The 15,179-nt window shown below is 43.0% G+C and overlaps 2 protein-coding genes across 6 annotated transcripts in view; one reads left to right on the top strand and one right to left on the bottom strand.

The window, feature by feature from the left end:
* Nucleotides 1-15,179, bottom strand: part of nf1a (neurofibromin 1a) — a 113,384-nt gene that overhangs the window by 7,996 nt on the left and 90,209 nt on the right. For 3 of the 4 annotated variants that reach the window (XM_018700425.2, XM_018700417.2, XM_018700433.2), the window contains 18 exons: nt 12,297-12,729; nt 11,816-12,156; nt 10,996-11,198; nt 9,266-9,459; nt 9,048-9,188; nt 5,562-5,841; nt 5,220-5,434; nt 4,921-4,982; nt 4,685-4,826; nt 4,473-4,574; nt 3,923-4,063; nt 3,579-3,705; nt 2,760-2,891; nt 2,304-2,439; nt 1,445-1,605; nt 1,235-1,357; nt 1,039-1,157; nt 850-950 (listed from right to left, as the gene is read on the bottom strand). In XM_018700425.2, coding sequence (XP_018555941.1) covers nt 850-950; nt 1,039-1,157; nt 1,235-1,357; nt 1,445-1,605; nt 2,304-2,439; nt 2,760-2,891; nt 3,579-3,705; nt 3,923-4,063; nt 4,473-4,574; nt 4,685-4,826; nt 4,921-4,982; nt 5,220-5,434; nt 5,562-5,841; nt 9,048-9,188; nt 9,266-9,459; nt 10,996-11,198; nt 11,816-12,156; nt 12,297-12,729 — 3,153 coding nt within the window. Of the gene's footprint in view, nt 1-849; nt 951-1,038; nt 1,158-1,234; nt 1,358-1,444; nt 1,606-2,303; nt 2,440-2,759; nt 2,892-3,578; nt 3,706-3,922; nt 4,064-4,472; nt 4,575-4,684; nt 4,827-4,920; nt 4,983-5,219; nt 5,435-5,561; nt 5,842-8,530; nt 8,781-9,047; nt 9,189-9,265; nt 9,460-10,995; nt 11,199-11,815; nt 12,157-12,296; nt 12,730-15,179 lie in introns of those variants that run through there. The other variant, XM_018700445.2, reaches the window with a different exon arrangement.
* On the top strand, nt 5,866-14,940 carry LOC108900003 (uncharacterized). 2 transcript variants are annotated; one of them, XR_007808964.1, is made up of 4 exons: nt 5,866-7,064; nt 7,651-7,775; nt 12,902-13,055; nt 13,330-14,940. XR_007808964.1 is itself a non-coding variant. In XM_051065739.1 (4 exons), the coding sequence occupies exons 2-4, from the start codon at nt 7,725-7,727 to the stop codon at nt 13,996-13,998; spliced, it is 843 nt and encodes a 280-aa protein (XP_050921696.1). In that variant the 5' UTR covers nt 5,883-7,064; nt 7,651-7,724; the 3' UTR covers nt 13,999-14,940. The 2 variants fall into 2 exon arrangements, 1 of the variants encoding a protein (XP_050921696.1); XM_051065739.1 differs by having other exon boundaries at nt 5,883-7,064; nt 7,651-7,744.

The raw sequence follows: 15,179 nt of genomic DNA, 5'->3' as shown, positions 1-15,179 counted from the left end.
GAAGATATGGTGATGTTCTTTTTCAAAACCACCAACAACAAACATACTGTTTGTTTTATCCGTGGTGTACGGCTCTATTCTCTGACAGTGTTTACATATTGTTAGTGCTCATTTGTCTCTCTGCCGCTGTTTATTTTTTCTACCAGGTATCCAAAATGTTGCCACCCAAATTATTTATAAGTGGCGGGGGCATCCTCAATACTAATTTTACTAGAGTCAGCTGGATACTGTCTGGCTAACAGCTTTTCAGCTCGATGAGATATATTGTCATGTTTTACTATTGTGAGATCTCGTGGCACAAGATGTCGCCCCACCCCTAGACTTCACAGATCCCAAAAAAGGAGAAAACCCCAGGAAAACCAGACTCAGCTTCTGTATATATTCATGTTCAAAAACAAACAAACAAACTAACAGACCTTTATCTGACAGGGATCAGGCCTGAGGTGAGTTTCACAAAAGCAGACTTTGACTCTGGGTTTGATCAAACCAACAGACCTCATATAAATGTCTAAGTTCATCTGTTGCGCAAAGCTCTAGTTCTTCATTTGCTTCAGTAAAATATGGCTAACCATGCATGCTGCCATTATCTTTGCTGGAACAGCATATTGGTCCAAGAAATAACATGCATTCATGTAATCAAAGTGAACAGACTTTAAAGCTTGCTTGGATCCAATCAGATCCCTGACAAGACTGAAGATATTTTTGACTGCTCCCACACACTGAGTGTACCCATGACGATCTCTACTTTAAAACTCCAGATATTCCTAGATGGACAAGAAAGTGATTTAAGAAGTCTGACAGTTCAGAATACATCCTAACCAAGAGAGGGGCCATATGTTAGCTACTTACACAACTGGGAAAACCTTTGGGAAGACAACACTAGCCTCTGCCAAGTACTCGTACAGAATCCGCTGGTCAAAGTCATCAGTGGTGTATTTGACCTGGGTGGCCTGGAAAATCAGAGAAACAGAATCAATGACCAAAAAAAGTAACAGATTACTCTCAGTCCTGTTCCAATGGTTTGTGGTGTTTCCTCACGAGCACAGTGAGCAGCAGAGCCTGGATCTTTGGGTCGGTCAGCACCTCCTCATCCAGCAGAACGTTGGACTCTGATACAGACACTTTACGAAGGTGAGAATTTCCAATTCGTTGTGTCTCTGTAATGACAACATTGACGCATTACATATAATATCTCCATTACTTCCATCAGGAAATGCCAGGATTTTACTCTCACCTATCTCGTAGTCATTCTCTGCTACACGCCTCATCTTGGGAGGGGTGGTCATACCCGACTCCATCTCTGGTCTCTTTGGTGCTTTGGAGTCTGATATGAGATGATCAAAGCTCTTCCTGGTGCCTGGCCAACAGACAAACACAACAAATACATTTACAGTCTCCTCCTGACAAAAGATCAAGATGTACAGGGCTAAAGGATAAATCATACCCAGGAGCTTCTTGGTGTTGGCCTGTGAGGGCTGACCCATGTCAAGGCTCATGGACTTGCGTGTTCGTGGGCTTATCTGGCCCACTGTGGGGTAGGGATGGGCTGAAAGGTAGCGTTCTGAAACCTGAGGTGATGCCCATGGTTGAGTCTCTCGTAGAGTTCTGAGAAGAAAGTGAATTGATAGATTTAGGCTGAAATTCTTAGAAATGCGAAACAATTAAATGGCTGCTAGAAGGCAACTAAATTATGTCCGGGACCATGAAGATTCATTCAACCAAGAGTTTATAATCACACTAGCAGCTCTGTGAGCCTGGGCCCATGGAGCTCTGACCTCTGATGTAAATGGAACACAGCATTTGACACAGTAGTACTTTAAGCTGTACTAAGCCGTAAGCTCTAAGCTGTAAGTACAGCTGAGGCTGATGGGAGTGTCATTGGTCTTGTTTGGTCATTAACCAAAATACTGGACAGTTTATTCAAGAACCACTTGATACTCTATTATTGTGATTCCTCCTGACCTTTAAAATATGACAGAGCGTTAACTGTTTAATCTATAATCAGCTTGACTAGTAATAATTTGACTAGTAAAAGCTTGACTACTAGTAACTAGTAAGATTATTTATTTTATGCAGTAGCCAGGACCCTGTCCTTCAGGAGAAGCTGCAGAGATCATTTCAATCCATCAACTTAACTTCTCTGCACAAAAGATGAACAAATCTTCTGGTGAACAGTGATAAGCTTATTTGGATGGAACAGAACGGCTGCAGAAGTATACAGATAATAGAAAGGGTGTGGTCTCTGTTGTTGTGGATGGATCAGACTACTTCATCTTGGTTTTGCCCTTTGTTGACTGTTTCACCTGCAGCTGGGATCAGAGATGTGACTGGAGTAGGTGTCCATGGGTACTGGGTCCATGGACAGGTCAGAGATCAGCAGTGACTTCCGGTGTTTGAGGCTGCAGCGACTCCGAACCTCCTCAGATACAGTGAGCAGAGCTGCGCCAAACAACAGGGAGGTTGTGATAATGAATGCCAGCAGGACAGACTCAAACCAACCAAACTACCATAGCCAACAGGTAACAGTTCATTTGTTCTGTGCTTGTTCAGTAAAGGCTCTCTTCTATAAGACAAAATCACTATTGGTAAATACTAACTTAGTGCTTTTAAATCTTGCATACAAATACACATCTTAATTATGTTCAACTTTTCCCTATCATATTTCTTCAAAGTATGATATTACATAAAGCAGGATTTCAGTAAATGGTACACAGGATGGATGGATGTTGGTACAAAATGACAGTGAGTGTGAGACATACCAGCCAGGTAGGCCACGCTCTGGGTGTTGACCTCAAACTTGTCACACTTCAGATGTTTACTGATGAGAGCCAACAGTGTGTGCAGGATTCTCACTGTCCTTGCTACTGTGGTGGGTGATGGGTGTCTGTATCCTGGAAACACACAGACAGACACATACTCAGGGACAGTGTGTTTGGCACATTAAAATATTTCTGAACAAAAAGCTACAGTGTTGAGGCAGGAGGGGTTACAACCAGACAACAGTAACACTACATGTCATCATTTCACTCTGTCTGAAGGTGACTCACTTTCTTCATTAAACACTGAACATTACTAGCACATTATTAGAAGATTAAAGGCACAGAGAGCGCACAGTCATCTTGGTTTCCGTGTGACTCATGCGAACATGTTGTTGGGACTCAGCCCATTCAAAATGGAGGATAAGACCAAATGGCTCCTTTTGTTCTACAGACAAAGGAGAGCCATTGAACTCAGTCGCCCAGCATCCTTCACCTTTTCACACCTAAATGTGAAACCTCAAAATCCTTCAACTTCCACTAAGTATTGATGTGGTAATTTTGGTTGAAGTTATTACCTTAATTATTAATCAGGGTTCCAAATTAATAATTGGTATATTTCATGAGACTGAATTGGCTATCGGGTGCCCCAAGGTGGGGTGGAGGTGAGGTTAATTTATGTAATAATTAGTTACTTAATACTAATATTTTTAACATTATTTTTTTTTACTAATTTTGATAGCCAATAACACCAAGTTGACCCCAACAATGTCCATCCAGTCACCCAACAAACAGCACACTGAGTATCAGCATCTGCTTTACCTTTGAGTAGGTGGCCCACCAGTGCAAAGTTGAAATTGGCACTAAAATTAAGGCCCACAAAGTGATCCATCTGCTTACAGTGCCACTCTAAAGGACGTCTGATCTCCATGAAAACTTCCTCTGGACTCTGGAGGAAAAAAATCAGGAAGATAAGAGGTGTATGAACCAAGTATACAAGGTCATGTCAGCAATTTAAACATTTTAAAAAACAATAACTATGAGAGGAAATGCCCTAACCCTTTAAATGCTGTTTGATAGCCTTTGATGACAACCTGCTGACGTACAGCAGGTTGTCATTTGCCTTGTGCTGTCTGGGGAGTGTAGTGTGTTTGGATGTGTTTTACCTTGTCGTTGAAGACACGCATCGTGTCCAGAGTGTGGAGGTTCTGCTCCAGCAGGGCTGTTCCAGCAGAGTACAGGTTGACTTCATCCAGCTGCAGCACAGCTACTGCCACCCAGAACAGAGCTTTGTGCATGGGAGACTCCTGCAAACACACACAGTGTGATTGGCTGAACACAGCAGCTCATTCAGCTCATTTATAATTAATGGAGAATGTTATGAATTACAAAAATAATCTTAATATTTGATTAGCCTTAGCACAGATTTCCCACCTTAAATAACTTTATTCAGTCTTGACCACTGCCACTTCAGTTAAATAACTGATAACTGAGAACTGCTGTATACAGTCTTGCCCAATTCAAAATGTCAGACAAAAATACTGCAACGGTTTTAAACTATTTTATTTAGTTAACACAGACTTATCCCAAACTAACAGCTTCAGTTAAAATGCAAAAAGAAAAAAAGATTTTAAAAGTGGTTCTCTTTGGGAAATATTCAGCAGTAATGAAACAGAGTGGTGCCATCTTGCTGCGGCTGCCGGTGTGGTTGTTTACCTTGCTGAGTAGAGGCTGCAGCTTGGTCAAAGCAATGACTGTGGCTTCTATTAACACCTGGCTGTTGTAATTGTCTGGCCCCTTCAGACAGCTCTCCAGACCCTATGAGGGTGTGACGAAGACAGAAGAGAGAGAGAGATGTCTGTTGAATAAATCTGCTGTAGACTGGCTGAGAGGTGCTGTGGAAATGTGTCCATCTCCTGATAACTAACCCGGTCTATACTGAGCAGAGGGCTGGCCTTGCTGAGGATTCGGATGATCTGCTTGATTTGGCTGTGGCTCACTCTCTTACTGATGCAGCCAAACACCACCAGAGCTCTGGGCTGGAGAGATGGGTTGTATTGGAATGCAAACCTGGAATCCAAACACACACAAACACATGTGACGCACACTGCACATGCATATTCTGAGCACAGCTGCATTCAAACAAGATGGAGGAGGTTCATACTTCTGTGCGAGCTCTGTCCACTGGTCTAACCACTTGCAGGCTGGGATGTCCCTCATACAAGCCTGAGGAAGACAACACAGAGCACAGAGACTGAAGGCAACTGACAGATCTGGAAACTCTCCGTTGGAGAAAGCACACACAGTGAGGTTCAGACCAGAGTGAGCTCCAAGTCTTGTTCTACTTCTTTCACTGTTTCCCCCAGTCAAATGAAGCATTTAATAAAGAGAAAATATAGTAAATGCACTGGGGAACAGAGAAGGAGTTACGAACTGATGACCAGCTTGACTTTCTTTGCTGACCTCCATGATCTCCAGTAAGGCTTCAGTAACTGTCTCCAGGGAGGACAGAGCGAATGTCTCCCGTTCATAGGAGCCCGGTGAGAAGGAGCGGTCTCTGTAGCTGGAGCGGAAGGCGATGACAGCGGCTGACTTGACTTTGCTGATGCCAAACAGCAGGTAAAACTTGGGCAGGGAAAACTCAGTCAGGCTCAGCCTCAGGACTTGCTTCGTCTCCTCTGGAATCATTCAACACAAAGACATACATTTACTCTGATAGGACACAGGTTATTTTATTTCATAGGCTTTGGAACTGCTCTTTCTACGCAGTGCTGGCCTAAACACACAGCTGAGGTCAGTCCTCACCACTGAAGTTGAGCTGCGAGCATGTGCACAGGGAGTGGATGATGTTGATGACCAGACCATGGGTGGATGCCCTGAGGGACAGCGGCCCAGTGGCTACCAGCAGGGTCACCACATGGAATAGGTAGGGCAGGTGGGCTGCAACATCCAGGGAGTTGTTGAAGGACAGCATGAGCATGTAGCGAGCCAAGATGGCAATGTCGTCCCACATCAGATGCTGCTCCAGTGTGGGTGTTGGTGACAGGCACGTCTTGTCTATGATCTTACACATCCGGCCAATGACCTGCCACACCAGAGAGTGACGTTAAAACTCCAAACTTCTCATATAATTTTCAAAATGAAGACAGCTGATAACAAAAAAAAAACATTGTTATTGGTTTATCTGATAGGGACAGGTACAGTTTACACAGACAAAACTGAAAACAGCTCAGCCAACATGACAAATCCCACACAGGATCACTGCATCACCTCAATGAGGCAACAGATGTGCCCAATGATTGGGACTGCCCCTGGTCAAATTGGGGCCCTAAGCAAAATTTTGTTACGAATAGTAGCAGCCAGACATTCACAGCCTTTCACAGATGCACACATCTGCATTTTTTGGATGCAAAATCATCAAGGAGGTCACGGTATGACAGTTGGTCTAAAGTTATGTTCATGATAGCCAGGCCACTTCAGCATTGTTGTGCTACTGATGAATGGAGGTATCTCTTAATAAGCTTTTAATAAGCTCTTGCTTGGGCCGGATTCAAAATGTCTTTTAGACGATATCTCTTCTCCTGCAGTAGAGCCCTGCTCTGATCAGTGATGGGTCAGATGTTGATTGTCAGTCATTGCAGCAATTTATTCATGATCAAACTGCTGTGATAAAACATGTAACAGACTTTCTGACAAACAGGACTGTACTGAACCAGTCCACAGTGAGGAGCCTGTGTAAACTGGTTATGTCCCTCTGACCATGGAGCTAATACATATGATAAAATGACTGTGGTTACAACCAGTTGGAAAACAACATTTATTCAACTCCTGGGTGACAGAGAGTTCAAGAGCAGCAGACAAAGGTCCATTGTGCTCAATAGGCTGTCCTGCCATGACATCAGACTCTAACCATGTGGATAACACCAGCATTAACACTAATGTATGCTCCAACACACATGTCCACCTGGTCATTTAACATTCTTAAATCCAGGACAACACAGTTTGGTAAAACTACACTAAATCACTAAGAAGAGCAGCACTTCAGCTTAAACACTGACTGGCTTTCTTAGTCCACAGTCTTCACAATGGCCACCATTCAGTGCAGTGCTGGTGTCTGCCATAATAGGAGCCAGGGCCTGGCTCTTCTTTTGTGTCGGCCTGTGTATGTTGTGTTTGTTTATCTGACTAACAGGCTGAATTTGGATCCAGAGCACACAGATGATGGATGGTGAGTGGATGAGTTTGTCTCTTTGGAGTCTCTAAGTCAGGAGACATTTCCAGCTGTGGACTGATTTCCTCTATTAACAAGTAAGTCATTACTTCATTTAATGCTCATTTCTTACATCAGTGTCAGTTTGGTGCATTCATTCACCTTGTCAGTTAAATTCATATGCTGGTGCTGTAAAACATCCATACTGTATTAATGTTGTGGGATATAACATTTAGATTTGACTTATTTATTTGACAGTACTTAAGAGTTTTAATTAAACTCTGTAGACCGATTTGAAGTTACATGTTCCCTAAAACACACTATAATGGGCTGGGTAGCCGAGAATAGTGACATATGTAGGCAGGCAAATTCAAGAGGGAAGAAAAACTTGAGGGGATGTGAAATGAAACTGCAAAAGAAGTCTGAAGTAGATTTTTACTCATTGAAAGTGTAAATGGAGCATTCTGGCACAGTCTGAGGGGAAAACAGAGGCAGAAGAGATACTATTTTTAACTTATCAAAGGTCAAGAGAACATGAGACTTGCACAGCAGAGACAGGCTGAGTCATTCAGTTGCGCTGCTTTACGTGTACATGTATTTCTGTATTCTGGTCTTAACCAGGACATCATGTGATTACTGCTGCTCAACCATTTCCTTCCTAAAACACTTCTCTCTCTGCTGCAGTTCAAGACTGACAACAGTGAAACTGCTTTTAGTGAAACACACAGTGACCACATCATGCAGTACTATGTCAACTGATGCCTGAAGTGCACACCAGGTACCCCACAGAGAAACAGGACATAGTAGAGGTACAGTAACAGGACAGAGTATCCCTGCTGTTGAAAGCTGCTCCACAGAGCAGAGATCTGTGGGGCTCCTTTTGAACAAAGTATTGCATCAATGTGGCATGGCATCAGCCCGTGGCACTACTGAAGTGTTATGGAAGCCCAGGTTGCTTTGATAGTGGCCTTCAGCTCATCTGTATTGTCAGGTCTGGTGTCTCTCATCCTCCTCTTGACAATACCCCATAGATTCTCTATGGGGTTCAGGTTAGTTGGCTGGCCAATCAAGCACAGTAATGCCATGGTCAACAAACCAGTTACTGATAGCACTGTGGGCAGGTGCCAAGTCCTGCTGGAAAAGGAAATCAGCATCTCCATAAAGCGCATCAGCAGACAGAAGCATGAAGTGCTCTAAGATCTCCTGGTAGACAGCTGCATTGACTTTGGACCTGATAAAACACAGTGGACCAACACCAGCAGATGACATGGAACCCCAAATCATCACTGACTGTGGACTTCACACTGGACTTGGATTATGTGCCTCTCCACTCATCCTCCAGACTCTGGGACCTTGATTTCCAAATGAAATGCAAAATTTACTTTCATCTGAAAAGAGGACTTTGGACCACTGAGCAACAGTCCAGTCCTTTTTCTCCTTAGCTCAGTAAGACTCTTCTGACATTGTCTCTGGTTCAGGAGTGGCTTGACACAAGGAATGTGACACTTGTAGCCCATTTCCTGGACACATCTGTGTGTGGTGGCTCTTGATGCACTGACCCCAGCTTCAGTCCACTCCTTGTGAAGCTCGCCCAACTTCTTGGATCTGCCTTGCTTGACAATCTTCTCAAGGTTGCAGCCATCCCTGTTGCTTGTGCACCTTTTCCTACCACACTTTTCCTTCCAGTCAACTTTCCATGAATATGTTTTGATACAGCACTCTGCGAACAGCCAGCCCTTTCAGTGATGATCTTCTGTGGCTTACCCTCCTTGTGGAGGGTGTCAATGAGTGTCTTCTGGACAACTGTCATCTATCTATCGTTTATCAACATTGAAATAAAAAAATGCTTGAAAATTTTTTGTTTACATGTAATAAGTCTAGAATGTGTACAATTTTCAATTTCTTAATTAAGTGACAAAAAATATTGAACTTTTTCACAATATTCAAATTTTTTGAGATGCACCTGTAAATGGTCAAACAGGATCAATAAGTAGAGGTGTGTGTGTGGTCTAGGTATTCCTCATGTGATCTGACTGGGCTAACATATAGAACAACATGAAGCTCACAGTGGAAAGTCTCACCTTGCTGGACACTAGCTTGACGTTCCCTGAAGCCAGAGCCACTGCAGTGTCAGCCATGACCTCTGCTTTGATGGAGCCCAGGCCTCCTGTGGCACTGGTCTTAATGAAGCTATCCAAGACCACGTCCAATAGGTCTGTTATCTGAATACACAGAGACAGACTTAGAGACCAAATCAACCAGACAGCTCAACAAACAGGTGGTAATGTGGTGCACTCACCTGGCCCAGGCTGCCCCAGATCTTGGCCTGGATAGAGGGATACATCTGCTTTTCATTGATGGTCATGGTGATGAGTTTGTCCAAAATTGCAGTGACGCGCTGGCGCTTGGCGTCATCATTGTGCTTACAGAAACGAACCAGGTTGAGCAGCCAGGGCGTCATGTACTCCAGACAGAGATGCTTCAGCTCAATACCTGCCAACAGACCAACAACAAGACTTACTAACACCACTCCACACACCACAGTAAAAGTCAGCACTGACTCATAGGGCTGGGCAATATGGCAAAATACACTACTCACAATAAGTTAGGGATATTGTTATTTACATGAGTGCTCCAATATGTAAGGCACACTGTACACAGTGAGACCATTACGTGGAAAACACAAAATGAGGTGTGTCTATCACCCTAATACAATTGCCTCCCTATCCCAAAAATCTCTGAAGTGTATGTATGACATCCACTGAGTCTCTCACAATATCCCTAACTTATTGTGAGTAGTGTATATGATCATGACTTCTTTCCCCATATTGATCAATTTCAATATTTATCACGATATATGATCTGTGAGTTTGAAGAGTATCCTGATAATGACTGAAACCTAAAGAAAAAAGTGGGCTTCTCTAGTTGAGAATACGTTGAGAATATAATCTATTGATAAAAATAAAAACAACTTACTGTGCATACATGTTTTATCTGCCTTAACTAAACATTAAAAATTTACTTGTGCTGTAACTTATCAAAAAATGGAAATAAAATAGAAAACTTTGACGACTATGATACGATGATCTTTGACACAATCTCTATGTAGAGGTGCAGGTTAGACAGTCAGCAGTCTGGGAAAATGATTTCCTGTCTGGGAGTTCATACCTACAGTCCAGCACTTTAAAGAGTTTCCCGGACCCACCTGTCTCTACTGTGGGCATCATGTCTTTAGCTGAAAAGTAGGAAACTGTGTTTGTCATATCCATCACTTTTCATAAAAGATGACAGAATAGATATTAGTTTTGGTTCACCCCTGTTATCCCTGCAAGGACTTGGTGTAGACGGACAAACAACATCTTCATCCTCTCTGTGTGGTCACTGGGATGAAACCTTTTCAGCTGATTGAAAAGATTTGTTTTGCCTTTATTTTTTTGGTACTGACCATCATCTTAATCTGGCCTTTGAATGTGAGTTCTTCACTTTTTTGCCTCTCTCTGGTTCCACTCATGTTTCTTATTGTCCACAGCTTCCTTCACTGCTGGTAGGTCCAAAAGTGTGTTGCGACAGGAAATGGGTGCGTAGTTTGATGTGCAGCCAAGACCTGCTACCTGACTGGCTGTGGTTGCATTAATGCTGCAGTGTGACAGGTTGTTAGAATAAAATTCCCTGAGCTTATCATCTTAATCGACATAAATTTTATCACCATCAGATTGATATTGTTTTATCGCCCAGCCCTACTAACTCCTGGCTCTATGCTGAATTATATCAGGGATATTAGAGAGAAAACTTTGTGTAACATCTCCTGAGGCTCTGTAGACCTTTCTGATGAAGTCACAGTCATGTCATCAGAGTTATCTCTAAGGAAGCCTTACAAACCAAAGGCAGGCAGGGAGGCTCACAAAAATGATTAACTGTAGGGTCCTGTTTAACACACTTTTACAAAATATAATCAATACATTTGCTATGTTGCTGTGTTATTACAGATTATTTTAAAGAGGACAGCGCAAGTGGAACATATTAACTTACTAGACTTGCTGAAGCCTGAGATGCACTCCTCCAGAAACTCCAGTGTCAGATGGGGCTCATTAGCAGCCAGAGTCTTGCTGATTGAGACTATGAAGAGGGTGTTGTTGGCTGGGATGCAGAGGCCTGACGTCTCCAGTAGCTGGCCCTCTATTTTTAGGTTGAAGGTGCACGTCAAAGCACACAACAGATTGTAAGCCGCAGACCTGGAAGTGGGAAAGACAAGAAGTCAGAGCTGTTAAAACATCACTAGAGTAGTGCAAAACAGTAGCTTCTCTTAAATGTAAATATCAAATTTAAGTTTAAGGTGTTTAAAGCCCTGAACCTTCACAAACTATGATATATGACCAAATATTATTTCGCCTCGGCCTCTTACTACTACCTGATGGGAAATCTTATTGTTATTGTTATGGCATTTCAAACAGTAGAATTCCTCAAACTTTGTGCTGACAGCTTGTGTTTGTCCATTTTCCTGTTTGATTATATATGTAATGTTCAGGAGTCCACTGTCTTCATTTGAATGTCCGCATACTTTTGACCATTTAGCATAATCAAACTCTACCTGTGAATCTACACCGCTAAAACCACACAAGGTCATTTTACATGTGCAGCCCAACACAGAAGTGATTTGTAATGTTGGTACAAATTCTGATACAAAACAAAAAACAGTGCAAAGAGAGCAGCTGGTTGTAGCTTGGACAACAGTTTTGATTACACAGCAGAAATTACAGTTTGTTTAGAAAAAGACAAAACCTTGGTGTTTTCCCACGTCTTTGAATAAAGCTGGTAATACTACTTTCTAGAAGAACTCTACAGGACCAACCTCAGGCTAGGGTCAGAGCTGCCCAGGTTGAGGAGAGCGATGTTGAGCAGAGTGCCAGGAACGTCTTTTGGTCGGATCTTGGTGTGCTGTGGGATGGAGTCGGGCTGTGACAGCTCCCAGCGGGTCCTGATATGGATGATGGACTGAACAATGGCATCACACTCCTGGTGCATGAACGTGAGCGGCGTGCCCTGATTAGCCATGGTGAGGGTGAACTGGCTCTCATCCACCAGGCAAATCTCCTCGATCTCTGATGCATAGTAGACGTCATTGAGGAAGACCGACTGGCCGAGGACACGGGTCCGCTCGGCTGAGGTCACCTGAACTGCCGTTGAACCGACCTGATCAACAAGAAAATGTTTGGTTTAAGAACCCCAGGCCTTGCCTGAATTTCTCTAATGACTATGCAAAGCTTTTCTGATCTAATACAGTCTTAAGTATTCAGCACCTTTGAGTACAACTGCTGTGGATGCATGCTCACCTTTATTGAGACCTTGGTGTCTTTGTGGGCCAGCTTCAGGGCATTGTGGAACACTTTCAGGTCTTCCTCCAGGGTCAGTGTGGCTGCAGGCAGCTTCTGTTGGTCAGGTTCGATGTGCTCGGCCAGCTTAGCTGGAGAATCAATGAACTGGAGCCTCTTGCTGCCCTTCAGGCCTGTCAGCAGCCGCTCATGGTACTTGGTGTACTCCCTCACCCAGGTGTTGCAGTTGTAGACATAGACAGCTGCTACATTCTCATACGCAAAGCCAGGAAAGACCACAAACCACTTGGATAGGAAGTCGGTCTTGAAGCGATTGCTGGGTCCTACATGTGTCAAGTCTACTACTATCTCATAGGGCTTGGCATAGTAGGGTTTGAGGGTAAGAAGGACGTGGTAGATGAGCAGGTCACCATTGATCTGGCCTGTTTTGAACCTAAAGATAGGAAAAAAGAGACAGTCAAATTAAAATTCAGGCCTTCTGTAAGTAAATGATGTCTGGGTTGGGGGTGAGGTCTGTACACATGAGCCTGCCTAGAACTGTTTATAGCAGAATATGTTTTGGTTTCTGAGAAACAACCTTTCTTTTTTAACTCTTTTCTTCTAAGAGCGTGGTATCAAACCGGAGGCCCTGAAATAACCAGAGCAGAAAAGACCCAGAGCGGGGGTCAGGAAGTGAGCTCAGAGCATCTTAAGAGTGCATCTGCAGCAGGTATCGCACTCCAGCTCTCCACCAAGACTACTACCAGAAGACTACTTCAAGTAAGTATTGGAAATATGAGATCATGCAGCTTCTCTCTTAATCACATTAAAACTTTAATTTGTTCCTATTGAACATGATACCTCAAAACCCATTAAGGCAAACTTAAATGGAAAATCACCTTTCTGTTCTGTGCTGTTTACAATGATGCTGAGTAAACACTCACTCTCTTCATCAGGGCTAAGAGTGATTCAGTGCATTTAAATTTAGCTCAAACAGTTTATTGCTCCAGGCTGTGAAAGATGCAAACAGTCAAAGTTTCTGTCTTATTTTCAGAGTACAATGGAAGGCACCAGAACTTCTCTGTGGCTGTTTGTCCTGCTCAGCCAGCTTCCATTCTGTCCAACTGATGCAGGACAAGGCTTTTCAGCTATGCAGACAACGAATACATACAAAACACCAGATCAAGATGGAAGTTCTACTGCTGCCATGGAGTCCAGCCTCACTACTGTTGACCACACAAACTCCCCCGATACAGACACCAATGGCACTCGTGCCGACTGCTTGATCGACACTGAGATGGGTCTGATTGCTATAGGTTCAGCAGGGGGGCTGATTGTCTTCCTGCTGGTTGCCACTGTGGTACTGGCATGCCAGGTCTGCCACATTCAGCACCGGGTTTATGCCCTGCAAACCTCCCGGTCCAACATGGACTTGGTGAGCGGTACGAGCTACTGGGGCCCTGACCAGCCAGAGGCTGGAGGAATGGTGGGGCCCTGTGACGCCAGTGTCATGCTTGAGGAGGTGAGAGCAGAGAGCAAGATGGAAGAAGAGAGGCAGCCTGAAATACCAGAGGTAAGGGAGGAGGCTGGGCCAGGACTTGAGGAAGGGGCCACGGTAACGGTTTTTGACCTAGAGGAGGCCAGTCAGATGAAGAGCTCCAGCTCCAGGGACTCCTGTCTTGAGGTTCCCAGAGATCTAGAGGACATGCCCCTTGTTGTGTGAGGAGGTAACCTCAGCAAGCTCCAGCCTCAGACACTTTACTCAAGACAAACGCAACCAGTCATTTCAACTCATGTGCTGTGGTTTAACTTGTTTTATTCACATTCTCTTCAGTTTATTCCACCTGACAGAATTTAACTAAAATTTAAACTAAAATGCTTGAAACTTGGAATACTACTGCTGATACAGTACCCGAGGTTTGGTACCCATACCCAAAAGGATAGTTTTAGAGAAAATGAAACAGATTTGTCAATAGAACCCTGGTAGTAGATCATCTAAAACAAAAGCAAAATTATGTTTCTAATCAGGAACCATCTGATCAAACATTAAACAAAGTTTACCATGCAGTTTTTGATAGTGAACGCTCCTGACATTTTGGTTGGTAACAAAATAATAATGACGTTCAACACCAATGTGTATACATTTTAACATATGAATCTACTAACAGAGTTTGTTAAAATAACAGGTATTTTTGAAAAAGTGAGGCATTCATTTTTCATACCCAAAAGGATAAGCATTTTTCAAGACAAATGCTGAAGTATAACTTTTAAATATCTAAAAATATCTAACATGATATTCTACATATTTTAACACTTGCTTTGTATATTCAACACTTGCTGTAAGACTACTTGATTTGGATCAATTCACAACATAACTGAGTGGACACAAAAAAAAGATGAAAAGGCAGAGCAATGAGTACAACAGCACATTTGTATCACAGAGATGTGAACTCTGCTGCTGCTAAAGCCATTCTAAAATAATGGTCACAAAGTTGGGCATATTGTCTGCTAACAGTCCTTGTTGTATTAATAAATCTCTTGAATTTAGCTGTCTGACCTCTTACCTGTACTGCAGACTTTACTACTGCTCTTTTATAACTCATCTGTACACAATAAAGAACCTGTTCAAATGCCAGGTTTTAAATAAATGGATTTTTGCATTGTGTCAATGTCTCGTGTTTCCTATTAAAATTCAGAATTCAGGTCACTATCCTATTCATATTGGCTTCTACAAATTACAAATATTCTTTTTATATAAAGAACTGCATTATTCAGTGTACACGACTACAATGTGACACCTGCAGTGACACCGAGGTTTGGGGGATGAAATTGTGAGGAAATGCAGTTAAGAAGGTTCAGGCTCCTCTGGCCTTAAGACTGTGGGTGTGGTGAATTAGACTGACA

This window comes from Lates calcarifer, linkage group LG21 (genome assembly GCF_001640805.2).
Source record: "Lates calcarifer isolate ASB-BC8 linkage group LG21, TLL_Latcal_v3, whole genome shotgun sequence".
NCBI lineage: Eukaryota > Metazoa > Chordata > Actinopteri > Centropomidae > Lates > Lates calcarifer.
Note: the sequence above shows the minus strand (reverse complement) of the source record. Positions and strands in the feature narration are given on the sequence as shown.

What these genes read in the sequence shown, in the direction of transcription:
- LOC108900003 (XM_051065739.1), top strand. Translation starts at nt 7,725, where the DNA reads ATGCCTGAAGTGCACACCAG. An exon ending in ATGCCTGAAGTGCACACCAG is followed by an intron (nt 7,745 to 12,901) that starts GTACCCCACAGA and finishes TTTTCTTCTAAG; the next exon opens with AGCGTGGTATCAAACCGGAG. An exon ending in CTACCAGAAGACTACTTCAA is followed by an intron (nt 13,056 to 13,329) that starts GTAAGTATTGGA and finishes TCTTATTTTCAG; the next exon opens with AGTACAATGGAAGGCACCAG.